Source organism: Alligator mississippiensis, chromosome 7 (assembly GCF_030867095.1).
Source record: "Alligator mississippiensis isolate rAllMis1 chromosome 7, rAllMis1, whole genome shotgun sequence".
Taxonomy (NCBI): Eukaryota; Metazoa; Chordata; order Crocodylia; family Alligatoridae; genus Alligator; species Alligator mississippiensis.
In genome coordinates, this window is record NC_081830.1 from 7,896,138 (window position 1) to 7,911,976 (window position 15,839).

At 54.9% G+C, this 15,839-nt stretch overlaps 1 protein-coding gene across 3 annotated transcripts; it reads right to left on the reverse strand.

Annotated features, from left to right (window-relative positions):
- Positions 1-159: 159 nt before the first annotated feature.
- RABGGTA (Rab geranylgeranyltransferase subunit alpha) lies at positions 160-11,289 on the reverse strand. Of its 3 annotated transcripts, none has more exons than XM_059730472.1 (17): positions 11,271-11,289; positions 10,247-10,303; positions 9,985-10,095; positions 9,048-9,172; positions 8,770-8,957; positions 7,837-8,034; positions 7,171-7,254; positions 5,909-5,991; positions 5,718-5,819; positions 5,337-5,442; positions 5,204-5,255; positions 2,326-2,414; positions 2,007-2,095; positions 1,811-1,927; positions 871-984; positions 642-729; positions 160-378 (listed from the first exon to the last, which is right to left on the reverse strand). In XM_059730472.1, exons 2-17 carry the CDS (start codon positions 10,247-10,249, stop codon positions 230-232), a joined length of 1,698 nt encoding a protein of 565 aa, XP_059586455.1. In that variant the 5' UTR covers positions 10,250-10,303; positions 11,271-11,289; the 3' UTR covers positions 160-229. The 3 variants fall into 3 exon arrangements, with proteins under 3 accessions (XP_059586455.1, XP_019341380.1, XP_019341379.1); XM_019485835.2 differs by lacking the exon at positions 11,271-11,289 and adding an exon at positions 10,857-10,967; XM_019485834.2 differs by lacking the exon at positions 11,271-11,289 and adding an exon at positions 10,790-10,967.
- Positions 11,290-15,839: the final 4,550 nt, after the last annotated feature.

The window sequence follows — 15,839 nt, forward strand, 5'->3', positions numbered from 1 at the left end:
AGCCCCGTACATGCGGCACCGCAGCCAGGAATGCAGGGTCCCTGCCAGGGACTCACATGCCTGAGCCCTGCCCAGGAAGCGCATGATACAGCTAGCACAGAGCCCTGGGACTGGGGCTGTGGGTCAGGAGTGAGGAGCACCAATCAGTCCAGACTGGGGTGGCTTGAACCATTTATTTCAATAAATTAGCATACTGGCGGGTGAGCGGGGCCAGCCTGGCCCTGGCTAATCAGACGAGAGTGATGTGGACAGCAGGCAACAGGTTGGCCAGCTCAGCTGGGGCCTCGGGGAGGTTGGTCAGTGGGTTCTCAGCCAGGTCGAGCTGGGCCAGGCAGGGGCACGAGGTCAGAGGTCGCAGGTCGCTGGGACGCCGCAGACCTGGGGGCAGCGGAGTCAAGGAGAGATCCAGGTCTAGAGCAGCCCCACCTCTCCCAGGCCCCGCCCTTTCCTTCTGACACCCCTCCACCCCAGGCCCCACCCCTTCCTCTTAGCCCTGCCCCTTCTTTCTCCTTGCCCCACCCTACCTGCTTCAAACTTTCTCCCTAGACCCACCCCCCTCCACAGGCCCCACCCCTTCATGCCTAGCCCTGCCCCCTCCTCCACAGGCCCTGCCCCCCGCCTTGGCCCAGCCTGGCACATACGGTTGCGGCGCAAGGACAGCTCCTGCAGGCGCGGCAGCCCGGGGAGTCCGTCCAGGCTCTCGATCTCGTTCCCGTCCAGCTCCAGCACCTGGGTGGGGGGGAGGGCGAAAAAGTCAGGCCCCGCCCCCAGCTCCAGACACCTGGGTCCCATTGCCCCATGTTGAGGGCTCAGGCAGGTTGTTGGGGACGTAGAAGACAGTGGTCCCAGACGCCTGGGTTTGGGGCTCACCTCGAGGCAGCGCAGAGCTGCTAAGGCAGGTGGCAGGTGCTGCAGCCGGTTCCCCGCCAAGTTCATGTGGGTGACAAGCAGTAGGTGCTCCAGATGGCCCAGTGCTGTCAGCTCCTGTGCAGGTACAGGGCACAGGCTAGCTCAACCCCAGCCCCAGCGCCTTGCCCAGACTGCTTTGCATAGCCCCACCCCACGACCCCAACCTTCTCCCAGCTCTGCGCCATTCCGCTGAAGTAGTCCCCTCCAGCCCCAGGCCACGCCCCTTCCCCCTGCCCCAATGGTGTCCCCCTGACCATAGCCCCACCCCCTACCCACAGCCTGCTTCCTCCTGGCCACACCCCCGCCCCATTGGCCCCACCCTTGCTTCCTTCACAACTCTTCCTACTTCTTCGCGCACCACCCAGTGACCCTGCCCGCTTTTGTGGCTTCACCCACTGCCCCATTTATCCCGATTCTGTCCCCTTGCTCTAAGGCAGCCATTCCCAAACTGTGGGGCACGACCTCACATGGGATCAGGACATCAGCAGATGGGGTCGCAGGGAGGGGTCCCACTGAGGAAGAGTTTAGGAAGTGGTGCTCTAGTGGCTCTGCCCTCTGCATGGGTAGCCCTGCCCCCTGCCCCTGGCTCCGCCCCTAGCTCAGCCAATGTAGCCCCACCCCCTGCCCCCATCCCTTGTACTTCTGACTTCACCCTTTACCTGGCTCTTACCCCATACTCCGGCCCTGCCCCTTGCTTTATTGGCCCCACCCCCATTCCCCAGTCCCACCCCATTCCTTGGCCCTGCCCAGGCTCAACTGGCTCCACCCTATCTGGCCACACCTCCATGCCCCACCTCCTATGTGGCTCCGCCCCATCCCGACCCCATCCTAGCTCTACTGCCCCCTTTTTGCTGGCCCCACCCACTTGGCCTACTGGCTCCGCCCTGCAGACCCATCCTACCCGGTGGGACAAGTCAACGACACGGGCCTCAGCGTATTCCATCTTGAGGATGCTGTTCTCCACCAGGAACTTGCTGCGTAGGTCATCCAGGTAGGCAGCGCGCATGGGGTCGGTTGCCTGAAGGGGGCACCAGTGAGGGGGGGGCAGGGAGCCACCTGCAGCCCCACCCCCTGCTCAGGCCCCGCCCCCTGCTCACCTTCAGGGCCTCGAAGTAGCGGAGGGTCTCGCGCTCATACACCAGGGGGTCCAGGGCCCTCATGAGCAGGATGATGGTAAGCAGGCACCCTGTGAGCAGCAAGCACGCAGGCGTCTAGGCACGCCTGCCAGGCCGGCCCCACATTCCTCCCAGAGGGAGAAAGAACCCAGGTGTTCAGGCACCTGGCTATCCCTGCTGCGACACCCCGGACCCCACGCACTTCCCAGAGCAGGGAACTGAACCCAGGTCTCTGGGCCCCCCACTGGGTGCTGCTGGGGCGGGGTGGGGAGGGGACCCAAGCATCTGGAGAGGTACCCACACTTGTTGTCAGGCTCCAATGCCTGCAGCTCCTTGCATGACTCCAGCTCGGCCTGCAGCACCGTGGATTTCTCCACCGACAGCTCGCACCTGGGGGCAGGGCCTCCGTGAGATGGACAGGTGGGGCCATGCCAAGTAGAGAGGCGGGGCTTGCATGCCAAAGAGGCTCCCAAGGGCAAAGCTGCCCAGGGGGGCCGGGTGGTGCTGAAAGGGCAGAGCCTGTAGGAGGCAGCGCTAACCAGGTGGGGGACCAGCTATGGGAAGAAATACTGAGGGGCAGGCTAATATAGGGAGAGAATACTTCAAATATGGGAGAAATACTGAGGGGTGAGACCATACAGTCTAGGGATGTGGTTGTCATGGGGGACCTAAACTACCCTGACGTCTGCTGGGAGGAGCAGTCAACCAAATCCAACCGTTCACGTAGGTTCTTAACCTGCGTGCGGGACCTTCACCTAACGCAGGAGGTATATGGTCCCACTAAGGGGAATGCCTTACCGGACTTGGTGTTGGCTACGGGGGAAGACCTGGTAGGGGAGCTGCAGATTTGTGGTCACCTTGGCGACAGTGACCACCAATCAATCAAATTCACCATATGGCATAGAGTGGGTAAGGTAACTAGTAGGGTGGAAGTGCTTGACTTTAGGAAGGCTAACTTCAGTGTGCTTAGGAGTCTAGTCAATGATGTACTGCAGGAGAAGTGTATTGGTGAGACGGTAGTCCAGGAAGGGTGGTCGTTCCTAAAGGAAGCAATCCTTCGGGCATAAAGGGAGACTATCCCAGTACGAGGGAAAAGCGGAAAAGGAGCCAATAAATGTCCTTGGCTAAACAGAGAAAACCAGGGGAGCCTAAGGGCAAAAAGAAGGCATACAGGTGGTGGAAGTAGGGGGAAACTACCAAGGAGGAGTATACCTACTTGGCCCACACTTGCAGGGAGGCAGTTAGAAAGGCCAAAGCAACTACAGAGCTGCGGCTGGCAACACAAATTAAAGAAAACAAAAAGTCTTTTTTTTAGGTATGTAGGGAGTAAAAAGAAGGCGCAGGGCAGCATAGGACCCCTGCTGAACAAGGAGCAATTAGTGACAGAAAGGGGGAACAAGGCTGAGCTATTCAATGAGTTTTTTGCCTCAGTGTTCCTGAACAGGGCTCAAGATGTCTCCTAATGGGTTCTTAGATGGGCATCAGAGGGACAGCAGCCTACCAACTGTTACCGCTGATTTGGTGCAGAGTCACTTGGATGGACTGGATGTGTTCAAGTCAACAGCCCCGGATGAGCTGCATCCGAGGGTACTGAAGGGATTGGCCAGTGTCATACCAAAACCAGTGGCATGGCTGTTTGAGCGCTCGGGTCAGGTCCCGGAGGACTGGAAAAGGGTCAATGTGGTCCCTATTTTCAAGAAGGGGAGGAAGGAGGATCCAAGTAATTACAGGCCAGTCAGTCTCACCTCCATCCTTGGAAAGGTCTTTGAAAAGATTATGAAGGATCATATTTGTGGGAGTCCAGCGGGAAAAATAATGCAGCAGGGAAACCAGCATGGATTTGTAGCAGGTAGATCATGCTTGACCAATCTGGTTTCATTTTATGACAGGGTCACAAAATGCTTAGACGCAGGAGTAGAGGTGGATGTCATTTTCTTGGACTTTAGCAAGGTCTGATATGGTATCTCGTCCTATTCTCATCAATAAATTGAGAGGCTGTGACATAGGTGTTTACATGGTTTGGTGGGTGGTAAATTGGCTTAGCGGTTGCACCCAGAGAGTGGTAGTAGACGGATCGGTATCGACTTGGAAGGATGTGGGTAGTGGGGTCCCGTAGGGTTCGGTCCTTGGACCAATACTCTTCAATATCTTCATCAGTGACTTGGATGTGGGTGTGAAGTGTACTCTGTCCAAGTTTGCGGATGATACTAAATTGTGGGGTGAAGTGCACACTCCTGAGGGTAGGGAACAATTGCAGGCAGACCTGGACAGGTTAGGAAAGTGGGTGGTACACAATAGGATGCAGTACCACAAGGACAAGTGCAGAGTGCTGCACCTAGGGTGCAAAAATATCCAGCACATCTACTGGCTGGGAAGTGACCCTCTCAGCAGCACAGAGGTGGAAAGGGATCTCAGAGTCATAGTGGACTCCAAGATGAACACGAGTTAGTGTGATGAAATCATCAGCAAAGCTAACCGCACTTTATCAGGCATCAGCAGATGCATGACAAGCAGATCCAAGGAGATGATACTTTTTTATACGGCATTGGTCAGACCGCAGTTGGAATACTGTATCCAGTTTTCAAGAAGGATGTTGATAGACTCGAGAGGGTCCAGAGGAGGGCCATTTGTATGGTTAGGGGCTTACAGGACAAGCCCTGTGAGGAGAGACTGAGGGACGCGGACCTCTTCAGCCTCCGCAAGAGAAGGCTGAGAGGTGATCTTGTGGCCGCCTACAAATTCATTAGGGGGGGTGCAGCAAGGAATCGGAGATGCTCTGTTCACCAGGGCACCTCTTGGGCTAACAAGGAACAAGGGTCACAAACTGACAGAGAGCAGATCTAGGCTAGATATCAGGAAAGACTTTTTCATGGTAAGGGTGGCCAAAATTTGGAATGGGCTTCTAAGGGAGGTGGTGCTCCCCCCTACCTTGGGGGTCTATAAGAGAAGGCTGATAGGCATCTGGCTGGGGTCATCTGACCCAGCACTCTTTCCTATCTGGGCAGGGGGTTGGACTTGATGATCTCCTGAGCTCCCCTCCAACCCGAGCATCTATGAATCTATGAATATCAGGGGGTGGAACCCAATTACTCTACTGAGGTGGGGCTCTCTTGAATGGGTGGAGCTATGCTGACGGGCATACTGTGAGGGGGCTGGGACCTTTTCCTCTCGTCTCCTACCTGAACACCTGCTCCTCAGTGACAGAGTCCCGGTACCAGCAGTCCTTGCGGCCTGGGGGGTGGAGCACAGGGACAGTGAGAGAGGGTGGGGCCTTAGCCCAGGGCAGGGGGTGGGGCTTGGGGACGGGGTTACCTTTGAAGAGAACGCACTCCTTCTGGCACTGCCCGGGTGCCCAGATGACCCGGAAGGTGTGTTGTGGCCAGTGGTCATTGAGAGCCAAGGCTGGGAGGTCACAGAGCTAGGGGTGTCGGGGTCAAGGAAAGAAGTACTCACTACTAGACTCCAACTGCCCCTGTGGAACCCAGGCGTCCGGGCTCCCTGACCCCCTGCTCCACTCCCCCTAGCCTCCCAGAGCTGGGACAGGACCCAGGCATCCAGGCCCCAGGCTTCCTGTTCCATACCAGTAGAGATCCCAGGTATCCTGGCTCCCATACCCACCCTGTTCTAACCCACCAGACCCTGCTGCCCTCCCAGAGCTGGGAGGGAACCCAGGTGTCCAGGTTTTGTGGATACCCATATAACCCCAGGGCGGTTCCTCCCATCAGGTGTGTGCCACTCCACTGTCAGGGGGGCCTCATCAGCGAGCAGAATGAGGCCATGGGATCCAGGTGTCACCTGCCAGAAGGGACACACATGGGACCCCTGGGTTAGTGCTGCAGGGATCCGGCACCTCCCCTCCCACCCGTCCCTACTGCAGCACTCACCCTCACAGGCTGGGAGAAGGCCACAGCTAGGCAGGCATCCTCTCGGTTCACATAGACGCAGTGGATTGTGGGCTCCAGGTCGGCTGTGGGGTGGGGAGAGGGGAGGAAGAGACTGGGGGTAGCAGTACTCAAGTATTGAGGGCCACCCCAGGCAAAGTTGCCAACACAAGACACTTTTTTCTTACTGATGAGCTGCAAACTTTTTACTGACAATTCAATATTTTTACTGACAGATTTTTTTTTTTTTTAACTAATGCGCATCATGTAGAGGCAACCCTTCAGCCAGAGCCTGTCTTGCTGCCAGTGAGAAGAGCTAGTGTCAAGTTTAGGGGTTTAAAAAAGATTTGGTTGTCAATAATCTTTTTTTTTTCCACTGATGCTCTGCAAGTTTTTTAGTGACATGTTTTTATTGACAGATGTTTTACATCCTATAAATACCAACCCCTGCCCTGCTGCCTGCCCTAGCAGCTAGGGTCAAATTTAGGGATTGAAAAAACAAGCTGCAGTTTTTTTCTTTTACTGCCAATAGTATTTTTTTTACTGACAGATGTTTTACATTGTGTAAAGGTAACCCTTCATCCAGGTCCTGCCTTGCTGCCAGGACCCAGAGAAAAAGGCTGGTGTGAAATGTAGGGGGAGTTAACATTAACCATTATAAAAAGTTTGGGTTTAGTAAAAAAATTGCGGTAAGGAACATGTTACTGGGTTGGCAACACAGCTGGATAGCAACAATAACAATAGTTTTACATCCTGCTGCCTCCACCCCAGGTGTCCCCCATTTACCCCCATACCCTGCTGGCCCCTCTCTGCTCATCCCAGCTTGGACCAAAGGATTTCCATGCCCCACCTCCTTCCAATGCTGCCACTGGTGGGAGATGGAGGGTCCCAGAGGGGACTGGAGTGCTGTGTAGGCAGGATTGACCTGATCTCCAGCCTTGTGAGATTCAGGACCCCCTTGTCCCCTGCCCAGAGCATCCTTGAGGCTATTAGGAGTCTCAGATATGGATTGGAGGTTACTGATAGGACAGCAGACTGTGCTAGATGCTTTGCTAAGTTCTCTGGAGGAGGGCACTGCCTTCCTGTGGTCCCTGGGCAGGGTACAGATATGGGGTGTCTCTCACCACTGAGGGGTAACACTGTATATGGCTGGGCTGGGCCAGGTACCAGCAGGGGATGCTGGGAGGACTCATGGATTGCCCCATAGCACCTTGGGCTGCCTGCAGTGTGCTCCCAGCCTGCAGTGCTGGTGCCTGAAGTCCTACCTCGACCCAGCAGCCAGCGGTGATAGAGCCAGGCGCTCTGGTCATTGGGGTCTGTGAAGAAGGCGTTCTGTACCAGCTCTAGCTCTGAGGGTGGGAGAGCAAAGAGACAAGGGGGGGCGGGGGGGCGTTATGGGGGCTTGTCTTCAGGGGGCACCAGTTCTGGCCCTGCCCCGAGATCAGCAGGCCACACCCAGGCACTGGGAACTACCAGAATGTGCTTCACCCGGCCAAGACTGTCCTCAGGGAACATCCTCCCCACCCAAGCCTGTGGGGGATGTGACTGCCAAAAACAACACCCAGGACCAGGCCAGCAGCGGAGAACAAAGCCCCAAGCGCTGGCTGCCAGCCCTAGTCCCACCCCTTCCTCTGTCCAATGAGATAGCGATCTGAGAGCTGAGAAAGAAGCCAGGCATCCAGGTCCCCTGCCCCCACCCACCAGGCCCCTCTTCAGGCAGTCCCAGAAGCGTGTGTAGGACCTGGGAGTCCAAACTTCCCCCCCAGGCTGCTCAAACACCTTCCCCTTTCAGAGCTGAGAGAACCCAGGTGTCTGGGCTCCCATCTCCTGCCCCCCCAGCCCTCACTCCTCTCCCCCTGCCAGGAAGAACCCGGGTATCTGGACCATTCAACCCTCACTCCCACTCCCAGGCCGGCAGAGGAGGTGACTACCTCGCAGCAGGACATCCTCGGTGAGGCGCCCATGGTGCTGGGGGTCAGGGTGTAGCTGGGGCAGCAGGCAGCTGCGGTAATGCCAGGAAGAGTAGTTGGAGAAGTTGCGAGTGATGAGGCTGTCAGTGAAGCGCAGCTCGTCCTCGGCTGGCACCTGGGCCCGCTTGGCAACAAAGCGCCGGTAATCCCAGCAGTGAACTACAGGGGTGCCAGAGAGACAGGGTCAGGGTTAGCCCCTCTCCATCCATCAGGGTCAGAAATTGTGAAGCGGGAGGAGCTGGCACATGGCAGATCAGGGCATCGGGGCTGGTGGTGGGATGGGGGAGCAGGGGTTAAAGCAGCAAGGACTTTGGGAGAGCATGGGGTCAGAGGTCATGAGGCACGGTCAGGGCACTGTGGGGTCACTGTGGAACAGTGGGGTCAGAGGTCATGGGCCCAAAGAGATGGGTGCATGTGATGTGAGACTGGAGTGATAGAGATCACAAGGTGGGCTTAGGCTGTGGGGGTCAAAGGTCATGCTGTGCAGTGACCCCGCAGGATCAAAGTTCAGAGATCACAGTACGATGGACCCTGAGATCTGGGGTCCTGGTTTGCAACGTGACCTGCAGGGTCAGAGGTCAGGGACATGTCATGTGAAGTGGCCTCGTGGGGTCTGAAGGCACAGTGGGCAATGAGGTAAGGGGGTCGCCGTATGCCAAATAAGTGCAGGTCAGAGGTCAGGCCTGTGAAGCATGAGGTGATGCTGTGGAGATGGAGGTCAGGGGTCATGGTGTAGGAGTAACCATGCAACTCACAGGTGGTGGCACAGTGGTGAAAGGTAGCAACGCAGGAGTAACCCCACAGGGTCAGGGCTGGTGGTGTGACCCAGTGTGGTCAAACAATGGGGTGCTGGTGCAAGGGTCAGAGGTTGGGGGGGTCAGAGGTCAGACTCACAGTTGCGCTCATCACTCTCCAGGAACCGGGCGCACAACTCCAGCTCGCGGGCCCAGTCGGGCTGGGGTGCCCGCTCTAGCACCCAGCACCGGTGGTGCCAGGTCCCGTAGGACTTGGGGTTCACCCGCAGGCAGGACTCCAGGAAGCCCAGCTCCCCCTGGCACAGTGCCTGCATCTCCTCGGGGGACCTGCCAGGGGCGGAACCAGTCAGAGCCCCGCCCCATCAAACCCCACCCCATGTGACCCCGGCCCTCTCCCCGTGGCCCCACCCTGCTCACCCCTCCTCCTCCAGGTGCAGGAAGATCTCTCGGCGGAAGTTCCAGAGCGTGGCGAAGTCGGGGTTGGCCCCCAAGATCTGGCTCGTCAGCTCCAGCCCCTCCTTGTCCAGCTGCCCCAGCCTCCTCTGTGGGGGGCAAAAGGGCATGGGGTCAAAGGGCATCCTTCCTAGGCATTCTGTGCCCTGCCTGATGGTGGTCAGGAGTCACCAGTTATGTGTCGTGCCAATGGTATTTCCCATGGGGGGGCGAGGTCAGGGGTTGAATCCCAAGGAAAGTTGAGGGGGATCACAGGCTGATGAGGGTCAAAGGTTGCTCCTTTATGTCCTGGTTAAGGGTTAATGTTCATCAAGTGAACCCATCCCTGACAGTCCAGGGGTCCAAGATCAACATGGCACCACATTGTTTTCGCAGGCCTGATAGAAGTCAGCAGGGATCAGAGGTCACTATTCAAAATGGAGTCCAGAGGGCAAAGGGCTAGCGTTACAAAAGCATCCTGTTGCTCCCAGGGCAGAGGAGAGGTCATGCTCTTTACTTGGGAGAAGTTGAGGGTTCAAAGGTCATCATGCACCTATGAGATAAAGCTCTGGGGTCAAAGGGCGTGTGCTCCAAACCTCAGCTTGGGAAAGGTCAGAGGTCAAAGTTCAGGTTGGCTACTAGCCATAGCAGGGAGGGTAGAAATCGGGTCTCAAGGAGAGTGTCCCAGATCAAGGATCAAAGGTCAACGTCCCTCCAGCCATGACAGACAATGACCAAGGTCAGAGGTCAGAAGAGGGGTCAGAGATCAAATGTCAGAACATAGTCCAGGAGCCAAAGGCCAGCGAGCTACACAAGCCATGGCAGGCTAAAGGTTAGGGGTCAGATGTCATGTCAGCCCTGATGACCAGAGGTCAAAGGTCAAACAGGGGTAAGCAGGGTTACCTCCCACTCTCCGCCTCACCTTCTCAAAGATGGCCTCTGTGGTGGCCTTGTACTGGTGGAGCTTCTTCTCCCGCTCCAGGCGCTTGGCCTCTGCCTGCTCCTCCGTGGTCTTCACCTTCAGGCGGCCGTGCTGGGGAGGGGGCAGGCAGCGCTGGGGTAGCCCTGGGGGACGGGGGTCCCCAGCACAGACCCTGGGGGGCCCGGGGGCTGCCCCCACCACTCATACTACCCCTGGATGCCCCTGGGACCCCCCCATGAAGGGGCAGGGGAGTCGGACTCACCATGATGGCTCAGCAATGGAGGCGCCAAGGGCAGGAAGTGGGGTCCGGACACGGCGCCTGGGGGGGAACGGGTGGGAGGTGGGCACTGAATGCTGGGGGGCATCCAGGACTCAGGGAGGGATGTTGCAAAACTAGCAACATGAGAAACCCTGCGGGGGAGTCGGCGGGGATTTGGCGGTGGTGGTGAGGGTCGGGGAACCCAGGTGTCTGGCTGAGAAAGCAATGTCATGGGTGAAAAACCCCTGGTGGGGGACGTGCAGGGGAGGCAGCCAGGCATGCAGGGCCCACGGGGGTCATGCGGGGCAGTCAGGTGGAAGGAACCCAGGTCTCCCCTCCAGATTACATCCCCACCCCAGTGCATTGTGGGATTAAGCAAGAGTTAACATTGGAGGCAGACCCCCCTCCCCCCCGACTGTTTAGCAACCTCCCTTTAGGAGGTTCAATCCGGAGGCAGGGCCCTTTAATCCGTATTAAGACCCCTCCCCCCCACGCGGGTTTCGGAATGGTGTCTCCCGCGAGGAGCCCTAATGGGGCGATACCAACCCGCCGGAGGCCGCGGGGGGCAGACAAGCGGGACAATCCCAAGATTCCCCCACGGGGCGATACCAACCCGCGGGGTGAGCGGCAGGGCCGAGTGGAACCGTCCGGACGGGACGGGGAGGGGGGCCGCCCTGCGGCGCCGCAGGCTCCGCCGGGCGATACCAGCCACCGCGCACGCAGGAGGGGGGGGATGGATTCTACCACCGCCGGACCGTAGAGATCAGCCCTCCAAATGAGAGAGAGCGTCTCTAGCCTTAAAGGGGCAGGATTTTGATAAATGCCTGGTGGCAAAAAAGGATTCACTTAGGATGGGGGCTAGGGGTGCAGATGCTTGGGTTTTTTTCTGTGTCTAGAGGCGTGGATGTAGCACCGAAAGCAGAGGGGTGGGGGCCGGGAGCCCGGACGCCTGGGATCTCTCGTGGCTCCTGGACAGGAGTGGATCCAACCTGGAGAGCAGACGGGCGGGGCTGGGTTCCCGACTCACCTCGCCCTGCCCCGGGGCCTGGGTGTGTTTGGGGCCGGCCCCCTCCTGGCAGCCCCCGGGGGCATGGGCCGGGAGTGCCGCGCAAATGACTGGGGCCTGGCCAGCCTGACAGGGCTCGCGCCCCACCCAGACACCCGGGCTCCTCCTTCCGGCACGCAGCACCAGTGACCCCGGTTGCCTGGGCCTTTTTCCTGGGCAGCCCCAGGCACCCGGGTTCCTTCCTGCATGCAACACTAGTGACGTGGGGTGCCTGGGTTCCCCTTTTTCTTCCCCCGACGCCCAGGTTCCTGCTGCAGTCATCTCCTAATGTTCTGCTTCCTTCCAGTGAGCCCGGACGCCTGGGTTCTTCCCACGTTCAACATCATTCACTAGATGCCTGGGTTTTCTCTCTTCCCCCAGGACCTTGGACTCTCCTGGGTTGCTTCAGCATGCAGCACTGGTGAGGCCAGATGCCTGGGTTCCTCTTTCTTTTTCCCCAGAACCCTGAATGTCTGGATTCCTGCTTTTGGCAACTAGCCCCAGTCACCCCCGTGTCTGGATTCTGCTTTCCAATGACCCTGGACATATGGGTTCTCTTCCTTGTCCTTTGTACCTCTTGGGATCCCAGATACCTTATTTTCAGCATGACCCCCAGACACCTGGGTTCTTCTTCTCCACTCAGTCTTTAGCCTGTTTATTTTTCACTCTGCATATCCCACTTGCTCGAGTTCCTACTGCTGTGTGCAGTTCGGGGGGGGGGCTGTCTTCAGACACTTGGGTTTTTCTTCCGGTAGGTGCAGCCTAGAGACTTGGTTTGGCATGGGGTGGGGTGGGGGGAGGTGTGCATTGGGGCACAGCTGGGACCTTCTGCACCACATCTCCCAGCTGGGCACTGGGGGACACCTGCCACCAGTTCTCACCTCAGAGAAAACTCCCCCCCCGCCGCCCCCCCCCCCCCCAAATACACACACCCAGACCAGTCCATCAGCTTCCCATGAGCCTCTATGGCTCCAAGAACTCCCCCATGCCTTGTGCTGCCTCTTTGATTACCCATGAAAAGCCCTTTCTGAAAAGAACCCCATGGAGGGAATCAGAGAGTTGGAGTTGGTTCAATAGGCTCAAGTGACCCACAGATGTCCTGGCTTCTTCAGCTCTGGCTATGGAGACCTCTGCTCCCACAGCCCCATCAAGAGCAGTCCCTGGGGGGGGTCACCTGACACCAATGTCTGTTACTCAGATGCCCTGGGGTCCCTTGGGGGATCAGTAGTGCTGCATGATACGCAGCAAGACTATCTTGTTACTGTCATGATGTCCAGCTATCATTGTAAGTTGTCGTGATAACCAGTGATAATGTTGTCATGCTGTCATGATAACCACCATGCCATTGTGGTAACTAGTGATACTGCTATGGTGCCATAACTGATAGTATCACTGGTGATTGTGGTACTATCGTAATGCTATTATAACCAGCGAAACTATTGTGATACTACAAAGATGCTATCATGGTAGCCAGCAATACAACCATAATGATACACTGATGCTACTACTGCGATACTATCATGATAGCCAGTGATACTATCGTCATGCTGTTATAACTAGGGATACCATCATGACACCCAGCAATACAATTATAACAATGTTGTGATAATCAGTGATACTTTCATGATACCATTATGCTAGCATGGTAACCAGTGATACCACTGATACTACCACAATACTAGCTTGATGCTCTTGTGAGAACTAGTTATATTATTGTGATACTGGATATTATCACAATAACTAGTCACAATATCATAATGCCAACAATGCTATCAGGATAGTCTGTAATACTATCACAATGCTATCATGATAATCAATAATGTCTTCTGGTAACCTTCACAACAACCATACCCTCTGATTGACTAACGCAGCTAGCTACTGCTCTTAACCAGTTCTGCTACCATGATACCCAGTGATACTATCAGAATGCTGTAAGAACTAGTGATAGTGGTGACACAACCACGATACTATCATACTACCGTGATAGTCGGTGATACTATCATGGCACTGCTGTGATACCCAATGGTTCTACTGTGATACTACTGATATTGTGATGCTATTGGCAATGCTGTTTTGCTAATGCTGTGATACCAAGTATGCCGTTGCAAGAGCAGTATGATACACAACCCCTGAACTATTCTAGCTGGGGAGTTCTCTAAATAGAAGTCTATTTACTTCAGGCAGGGCCTGCCTTGGGCTGGGCTGGGAAAGGCAGTGAAGCATGATTCCACCTCAACATGCCAGGCTACTAGAAATGATGGATAGGCTTTAGGCTCAACCAAGCTTTTTGTCAGTGACTAAGCCATGAAAAAGCAGCTGACTTGTGCTAGCTTGTATAGAGGGAAGCTGGCTCTTACATCGTTTCAGGGGTGTGGAAGTGGCTTTCCTTGGAATGACGGAGAGGACAACTTACAGGCAAGGGTGGAAAGCCAAAAACCTTAGTCAGGGTTGATGATTTCACCCTGGAAGGGCGTCAGATTGTGAATGATGGATTGCGGTCAGGCCCAGACCCTGGTCTGGAAGTGCAGAGAATGCATGGAGCTGTGTCTCCCATTCAGAGTGGCCAGGGACTGGTTCTTCCATCTCTTGTTGCCATGAGCATTGTGGTTTTTTCACTTTCCTCAGCAGCACTGGGTGTCGGCCACGGCTGGGGATGGTCACTGTGGGGTGTCAGTGCTCCTGCTGGGATTCCAGCATGAAGGGTTCTGGCTAAAGAGTCTTTTCCCTCTGCTCAGGGTAAGCCTGATCGCTGTGTTTTGGGTCAGGAAGGACCTGAGCCCCTCCATCAGTGCAGATTTACCTGGGGTGCGTTGGGGTGTGTTTGCTGTTCTGGCATTGTGCCTTGCTGTGCATGAAGGGTGTTCCCAGAATTTTTCAGAACAGGTTAGACAGACTCTCGTCTAGGATGGGTTCAGACAGGGCTGATCTTGCCTTGAACCAGGACTTAGACCAAAGGTGACCTTCCAAAAGTCCAGCTGGCCCAACCATTCCCACATTTAATGGTAGATTTAATGGCTGATTTGTGGATATTCAGTTCAGCTTCAAGTGACAACCCAGTGCTGCTGAGTACATTGTTAGTAAACCTGAATACTCTGAACTAAATTGCATTGGCAAAACATCAGAAATCATGAGTATGCTGAAGAAACGAGTATGGCACCACAGCAACTGGACTGTTAAGATCAAGGTCAACGAATATCATGCTTGAGGCCATTTACATGGCACTGAATCCTGGACCGCATGCTCTACTCAAGAAAAGTGCCTCAACAGCTTCCATTTAACATTACCTTTGCCACATTCTAGGAATTTCCTGGCAGGATAATGTTGTCTACACTGACATCTTAGAATGTGCCAACATCCCAAGCGTCCATTCTCTTCTTAGCATCAACTTTGATGGCTCTGTCATATGTGGGGAGTGGACGATGGCTGTATATCCAAGGATCTCTTGTATAGAGAACTCCTTACAGGAAGGAATTTTACTCCCTGGTCAGATTGGTATAGACGATGGGGGTTTTTGCCTTCCTCTGAAGCAGTGTGTGTGGGGGGTCCTCTACATGGGATGTCTTGAGCATGTATTAACAAACTTAGCAGCAGGACATTGACATACTTTACCTGTGGTAGGTTTGGATGTCATGTCTTATATTGTATCATGGTTGACTGTAGCTTTGGTAAGAGATTAGACAATGGATTTGTATGGGATGGTTTGGATAGGGACGACCCTGCCTCAGGCAGGGGGTTGGATTAGATGACCTCTCAAAGCCCCTTCCAGCCAGAGTTCTCTGTGACTCTACAATACACTGTTTTTGGACTACAGAAACATACTAAATGTTGTAAATAAAACTCAAACCACAACAGGGTAGAACTTGTGCTGGGATCAGTGCTGTTGAACATATTCATGAATGGTCTGGAACTACAGGAATTGCAGAAGGAGGCTGGCATGATTGTGCAAATGGGGAGCTACATGGCAGATGGAATTCAATGTAGAGAAGTGTAAAGTGATGCATGTAGGAAAAATAGCCCAAACTACCTACACGAGGATGGGCTCTACATTCACTTTTACCACACAGGAAAGACTTAGGAGTCATTGTGGACAATTCATGTAAAAAAACCCTAAGTTCAGTGTTCAGCAGTTATCAAGAAGGCAAACAGCATTGCAGAGGTGATTAAGAAGGGATTTGTGAACAAAACAGAAAGTATCATTATGCCCCTTTAAAAATCCCTGCTGCATCCACACCTTGAATACTGTGCCCAGTTTTGGTCCCTGCACCTCGAAAAAGATATAGAGGAATGAGAGAAGGTTTAGAGAAGGACAACAAGGATGATTAGTGGTGTGGAAGGAGATACTAAAGAAGCTAGGCCTACTAAGGTTAGCAAAGAGATGCTCGGTGGAGAACACAATAAGGGTTTACAAAATACTAAACGGTGAAGAGAAAGTCAGTAGCGATTTATTATTTACTAGCTTGCACAAGAAAAGAACTAGGAGGTCACAAAATAAATCTAGCAGGTAGTAAATTTAAAACGAACAAAATAAGTTCTTTTTCACACTGTGTGTCA

Excerpts from the sequence above, each read along its gene's own strand:
- RABGGTA (XM_059730472.1), bottom strand. Across the intron at positions 730-870 it reads CAGCTCTGCGCTGCCTCGAG|GTGCTGGAGCTGGACGGGAA; the intron begins GTGAGCCCCAAA and ends CCCCCCACCCAG. Across the intron at positions 379-641 it reads GCTGTCCTTGCGCCGCAACC|GTCTGCGGCGTCCCAGCGAC; the intron begins GTATGTGCCAGG and ends CGCTGCCCCCAG.